The sequence below is a fragment of the Orbicella franksi genome, chromosome 14 (genome assembly GCF_964199315.1).
Source record: "Orbicella franksi chromosome 14, jaOrbFran1.1, whole genome shotgun sequence".
NCBI lineage: Eukaryota > Metazoa > Cnidaria > Anthozoa > Scleractinia > Merulinidae > Orbicella > Orbicella franksi.
Window position 1 is genome coordinate 321035 of NC_138158.1, and position 7220 is coordinate 328254.

At 37.6% G+C, this 7220-nt stretch overlaps 1 protein-coding gene across 2 annotated transcripts; it reads right to left on the bottom strand.

Annotated features, from left to right (window-relative positions):
• Positions 1–56: 56 nt before the first annotated feature.
• On the bottom strand, positions 57–7161 carry LOC145468564 (trafficking protein particle complex subunit 13-like). 2 transcript variants are annotated; one of them, XM_081452304.1, is made up of 14 exons: positions 7115–7161; positions 6933–7001; positions 5968–6067; positions 5187–5271; positions 4919–5049; positions 4700–4772; positions 3501–3545; positions 3251–3387; positions 2917–3031; positions 2502–2591; positions 2020–2120; positions 1424–1502; positions 655–729; positions 57–377 (listed from the first exon to the last, which is right to left on the bottom strand). In XM_081452304.1, the coding sequence occupies exons 1-14, from the start codon at positions 7158–7160 to the stop codon at positions 261–263; spliced, it is 1263 nt and encodes a 420-aa protein (XP_081308430.1). In that variant the 5' UTR covers position 7161; the 3' UTR covers positions 57–260. The 2 variants fall into 2 exon arrangements, with proteins under 2 accessions (XP_081308430.1, XP_081308429.1); XM_081452303.1 differs by lacking the exon at positions 57–377 and having other exon boundaries at positions 640–1502.
• Positions 7162–7220: the final 59 nt, after the last annotated feature.

Here is a 7220-nt window from a genome sequence, read left to right on the forward strand (position 1 = left end):
TGGAACATAACCTTTCCGTGAGAAGCTTCCACAACTATCGATTTCAAGATATTGATTGGAAACTTCTTACCCAATACCCTGACATTTACTCTTTCTGACTCGTGTCTAGTTTTTACATGTAAATGTAAAAACCAGCATCGAAGACAGTTTATTTTCCTCATTCTTAGAAATATCATATCAGTCGCAGTAAAGATCAGTGTTATTGGATGTTGTTCCAGATGGGGGTATCTGTTTGTAGGTGACTACTTGTCATCAGCTCATTAGTGTTGATGAAGGAATGGTGATATTTCTGATGAATAAACAAACACTTGTGACAAGTTGTCCAACTCGTACGTCCGTGAAGAAAGGCAGTCTACAATTTGCAAGCCTCCAACACTCTGAAAAAAAAAAATCATAACTTCATTACTGTTAGACAAAACCTTATAAACTGTATTCATCAAAGGGAACTTTGTGAGTTGACATTAATGTTCAAAAAAAGTCTGAATTTATTGCTGGTTTTCTATTTGTTTTTCTTTAAGGGGCTATCCTGTTTTCCTACTTCATTGCATGTTGCAGGGAGGCTTTTTAGTTAGCATGGTGTTATGTGCCCTTGAAATATGGCTTAATGAGTAATGACTGATTTGTAAAGTATCAAGTAAAGGAAGCAAGACATACTTGCATTCCAGCAGCAAGTGGAAGCAGGTTAAGTTGTAACTCCACTGAATTTCCAGGAAGAAGAGGACCTAAACTCTAAATATGACAACATAATGAGGACCAAAACATCACATAGAAAAACATAATGTAATGTAATTTCACTGTAATGGCCTCCTAGGAAGCCTAAATGGTTCAGTAATGCTGTGGTTTCATTCAAAGGTTCTCATGTCAGTACAGACACCTGGGGCCAGTTTCTTGAAAGCCCCGGAAACTCTTCAGGTGCGAAAAGCCAATTTTAGTCAATTTATATTTGTAAACAGAGAGGTGTATACATCTGAAACTCCTTGTATGAAGAGAACTCTGTTCATATTACAGGTGTAAGAATATATGAATAACACAGCTCTCTAATCGTAAGGTGTTTAAACCTTTAAATCTTAGAAGATTTTGCTATGGCTTTCCAGGTGCAAAAACTTTTTGGGACGCTCAAGAAACAGGCCCCGCCTTTCTCTAAATTGTAAGTAAAAATAATGATTATGATCAATGATGGTTGAGACTTACGCTATCTTCAAAGGGCTGTTGGTTTAATCACGAAACTCGGATTAGTTGTACTTTGCTTCTCTCCCAAAGGCCTGGACAAGACATGGGTGTGGTGTAGAGCTGTTATTGTTTTCGTGCAATGTACAAGTAGTCTTGTACATTGTCCCATAAGTGTGGCAGAAAAGAGACCTTTGCACAGGTACTTCACACTGAGGTTTTTTGTTGAGTAAATAAATTCAATCATTAATTTTACCTTGCCAGATGTACCACACCACATCAGTCCACCATCTTTACTTTTTGTCATGAACAGTTTCAGGTCCATCTTTCTATCACTATAACGAGAACAAAGCCAAGTAAAGGGTATACTATTCCTGTAACCAAACAGCGATCCTATCAAAATTTATGAACATCCCCCCATGACTTTCCAAGAAGGGGTGGGGACCTATTCCAAATATGCCAATCGAGTAGACTGTAAATAAACATAGACCATCTATCAGACTATGGAGGATTGTTGTTACCAGTATTTTTCTTTCTTACTACATTGGGCAGTTACAGAAAATATTCATACCTCCTCCATGGAAGGGATTTTTTTATAAGACCCCATCACCCCCTCTGGAAAATTCCAATTAAGCTTCAAACATTTCTCTAAATTGTTTTTTGGTCTCACAGACCCCACCCCAGGAAATTCCATTCCCTTCCGTGGGGGGAATATGGGGCACATTTCCACAAAATATAATGTGGACAACTCCACAAAAGTTTGGTTTTCACAAAATGAGTTCTCATGAAATAAAATCTTGAAGGTGATGATTAAAAAAACCAGCTTATAAATCTTTATTTGAAAGACCTTACCATGTGTTTCTTAATTTAAGTTTCAATGGAAACCTTTTCTCCACTAATACTGCATCTGGGATTTGGACAACACTCATTTTGATATCTAACACTGGAGGAGACTAGAACAACAAATTAATTTTAATATCGATCTTAAACACTGGAAAATAAAAATGAGACGACAATATTAACAACAACACATTAGGCGAAGTGTACTCAAAGGTTCATGTCACATGGTACTTTTAAGTTCCACTATTATATACTTGTGCTTTATAAACATGTAGCCTTGCAAAGAACACCATATTTTTCTGCTCAGAAAACTCTCAGCTGGCAATTCACCTGAGTTAAACTTGTAAGGCAATTTTTTACACTAAAATTATTAGGGACTAGTAGTAAAAGAAGGCAAAATTAGACCTCTGTACTGGCATAGCTACATCAGACTAATACATGTAACTTTTTTGTTATAACGTTATTATTAGTTGTACAGCTGGTATCATACACACCACTCTCTGCAGTTGACTAGTTTGAAGTCTTCCTCTTTCTCCAAAAGCTGTTCTCCAAACAATATCCAATTTCCCAACAACATTAGCCACCTGTGATTTAAAAATGTTCATTTTAAATTATCCAGTTAACAAATAATGTTTTTAAAGAATTTTATTTCTTGGGCAATTACAGATAACAAACAAGAAATCTTAAATACATAATTTATAAATTGCTCGTTTGAGTACACTCGGGTATTTTTTGATGTGAAAAATTCTCAAAATTTAGTTGAACAGTTATAATGTAAACAGTCAACTAGTTAATATAGTTCAGGATTAAGGTATGTAGTACATCACTCATTTGATGTTCTCAATTCAATGTGTACTCATGGTGTGTCACTTATTTTACAATATTTTCAAGTTATTCAATTTTTTATACCTTGATATTCTTGTCCGTGGGTGCTACTGGAGTCAGCCTGTACAGATACTGTCTGGTGTCGTTGGGGTTCATGTATGACCCCTGACCAAATATACTTTTTGTACCAGTCTCCTCTCTAGCCAAGTGACAAAAAAATTGATCATTTTGTACATTTATCCTAAATTCATAAATTACAGTATTTTGAAAATGCTTGTCCCTGCAACATAATTTTCCTTCAAGCCATACACCACCAACTTACAGGGTGTATGACATAGAGCAGAACTTGTTTTTAACCAAGATTGCCTATAAATTAAACTCTGTTAAGAAGCTACTTCACTACCACAAAATGCCTCACCCAATTTTCTGTTCAACCGGGATGACATTAAGATCTTTGACAGTGTATGCAGATGATGGCTCTAACTTGACTGACTCCATAACCATTGGACTTGATGTTATGTTCTGCACTTGAGCCTCAAGGAATACTTCATCATCCTGTCAAAAGTAAAGACTGAGGTAACAGAGTGCCATGATTATAAAATTATAACATAAATTACAGCACTTGATTCATGTACAATACTAGACTGGAGACTGACTGTATTGCTTACCATAGCATTGTAAAACTTTGTTTTAACGTCAAGAGGTTTTAGAACCTAGTAGATGAATAAAAATGCAACATACATTTAAAATTATTGTAAAAGCATCGTGTATTCAGGGAGAGCTTATCTTGTCACTGGAGCCCACTTCCTTAGTGTTTCATGTGCACTGCATGCCAAGGGTAAGTGGATCATGTGTCCTAAAGACATCTGCAGTCAAGTGTCAATCGATACCCTCTATCAATATTCTTGATCAATACTCGATTGACACTCCATCAACATCTTGGTCAACAGTCGGTTGAGAGTCGACTAATTTTCAATCGATTCATATGAGTTGGTCAATACTCCGCCAAATATCAACCAACTGTAACATAATGTGTAAGTAGGTTATGCCATAATAAGTAATAAATTATTATTGCATATTGTAAGTTACATAATGCAAAGAATTGTAATAAGTAGGGTTTTTTTTCATGTATTGTAAGCGATGTTTGTAAGACAGGAAAAGCATAAAAAAAAACAACTCTTGATCAAGAGTCAATAGAGTGCTGACTAAATAACAATCTGGATGTCAATTGAGTATTGATCGAGGGTACTGATCGAGAGTATTGATCGACACTCTACCATGGATACCTTTAGTACACATGATCTGGGTAACCCAGACTTATTGGATACAGTTAAATGCAATTTAACAGTGAGAGTTAACAATAAGGAGTACAAGTCTTACTTTTGTGGGACAATATAGTAAAGAGGCTCCCCCCTTTCCCTCCCTCTCTTTCCACTGTTGCATCAGTGTGAAAGCTGCCTGTTTTTTCTCCTCTCCAGGCTCATGGCTGGGTTGGCAGGATTTGCCAGCCATGAGAGCAGTCTCCATCCAGGAGCTGGCTCCCAATAGTAGAAGCTCCTGGATGTCTTTGACACCCAATTTCCATTTTGCGAGGTAGTTTATGCACACATGTTCAAGTGTTAAAATGGCATATTCCTATAAATGACGTTGGATTGATTCAAATTACACAGTCATACAATATTTAAACATTTCTGAAAGTGGACAGCATACTCCTGATACTACTGATACTCCTGGGTTCAAACCATTTACCATTATGTTACCGCAGATAAGATAGTCAAAGGCCTATTACTATGACGCAGGGTCGGGGGGGGGGGGGGCAGCATTGGGGGAAGTGGTATAAATGAAAACTTATATTCATTATAATCACCTGGAATTTAAAGAACTTCCGGAAGTACATTTTCTCGCCTGTTAAGGATGCATAGCTCACAGCACACACAAGACTGAGGAATAAATGAACATTTGTGATCTATCAACAAAAGTCCTTGGGATAACTGAAACACCTACTTGCATAAAAATTGAACTCTACAACAAAAACAGACTTGAACAATATTGAGGAACACTCTGAAAGCAGCTTGATCTGACTTACATGTGTGTTCCTAGTTCTTTGACCTCATGTTGAATAACCTGATCAAAGCTCTCCTCAGGATCAAGTTTAGCAACTGGCATGTTAGCTGTACCTGACAGGGTCAGTCTCTGAGATGACGTCTGTAGATCAGTCTGAAAAGGAATTTATTGAATCATTGCCAGCTTTCTTCATTATGAGAATTGTTCTAGGAAGGTGACAATGATTACCAGACAGTATACAACTTAAGGAGACTTACTGTGGTACACAAGCAAAAACAAAAGCTACGCACCTTAATCACAATATCTTTCACTGGTTGGTTACTATCATTATGAACACTGACATAACTTGAAAATACTTCACCTAGGAATATGTTTCTGTAAAAGTGAATAGACAACATTAAACCTGTAATGACATAGAGATGATATTAAAAGTGCATTGTCATAGATGGCATTGAAGCTTTAATCCAGTCTCTACATTTCTACACAACAGGTCATTTATATTAGTCAAGAGTGTGGTGTCATCGATGGTCTTATAAAGTCACAATGTTTTGAGGTGACATAACTGTCACTGTAAGTAGCTAATTTGTCATCTGTTTGTGAAGAATCAGAGTAGCTGGCCAAGAACATGAAGCAGATGGAGACTTTTGCTGGCAGCCAGTTCATTTTGACAACCCACTCTAATGGCAGCTGCACTAGCCTCCATATCAAGCAGTCTTGGTTCAAGACAGGGTTTGTGTCCTGGGAGTTATCTGCATCCCCTCCAGGGAGCAGCACTGGTACTCGTATTTTTTTCTTGTTATGGAAACTAAGGAAGGAACTAAAGTTAAATCCTAGTTATCAATGCTAAGCGACTTGGCTTCTCCAATCCATTGTAAGCTTTCTTACTGGATCAGACTGATTTGTTAGTGAAAGTCAGTTTTGTCCCCTCTCCTTAGCTTCTCCCACACTGCTCAATACTACCCAGTTCTGGGCCGGTCCACCCTCAATTGAATAAAAACAGGTTCTGGAATCTGGAAGCCCTGAGATTAATCATTGTATTGCCTGAGTACAGACAGACATTAAGCCACTTACCCAAAAGTCTGTGGCAAGACAAACAATTCACCCAAAGCAAATTTACTGAGGCCCTTGACAGAGGTTATATCAGACAGCTGTGCATCCTCAAAAGTATTTTCTACAGGAAAATGGTACACCATTGTCATTGTTTACAAGTGAAAATGTAATTATTACTGCATTGCAAGTGGTGAGTGTTTGGAGTTGTTAGTTTGCAATTTCTTAACCTGAATTGTTAGATGACCATGCACAGCATTAACCTAACTATTACTACTACCAAAACAAGCATACTTCCACATGTCTGATGACCAAAGGTGGTGATGAAATGTCTTCTTTCTCAGGTTATTTGACATACTTGATAACATGATAACAATTTTAATGATCATGTGAGGTTTCATTGATCAGATAAACATCAAATTAAGCCACACATAGTCACTTTTCAATCTGCAAATGAAGCTAAGTAATTTCTCAGAGCATGAAATGGTCTGAGAAAAGGCTGTAGTATACCAACTGCTACCTCGTCGTCGTCATCATCATCACCATCTTCATCATCATCTGCATCAATTCTTGACACCCTGGGATTTAGGGTTGCTACATTTCACTAAGCCTGATGGGGCTTCAGCACAGTGCTGAGGGGGTGCAGCAGGCAGCAATTCTGCACCCAAAACCCTGCGTTAAGCGAGGAGAACCCTGTGCAAAGCCCATGGATGGGCTAGGATGTGACCTCAGACCCCTGTCTCCACCAAGGCATAAGGGCTAGGAGCAGACATTGATTGCCTCAAGTGACAATGGCTACTCCCCCGTTCAAAAAATTTGAATCCCTGACTTATAAATGCTTATGATCACTTCAGGGACTTATAACTGTTTTGCTCTCAAAAACTGTATTTTATTGAATGAAGATCGCTAAAATGGATGCACATGTCAGGCAAAGTTTTACTCTGTATTTTTTTCATGTTATAATTTTAAAAATAATCAAGTTTACAGACCTGGTAAATCTTGGGTTTCATTTGTCACGGGAACACTGGTGTACAACGATGGTCTGGTCAATCTCATTACTAAAAACATTACAAGAAGTCCGTAATATCTAGTGTCAAAAAAAAGATCAATCATAGGGGAAAACACAAAGAAACATCGAAGACGATCAAAACAAACTCAGTTGAGTATCTACCTTTTAAAGTTAGCAAGTGTTCTCTTTCCCGCAACCCGGTGTCCATTTTGTTTTGATCTCATTTGATTGTGCAGCGGTTGCATTCATAGAAATATGCGTTAAGTGC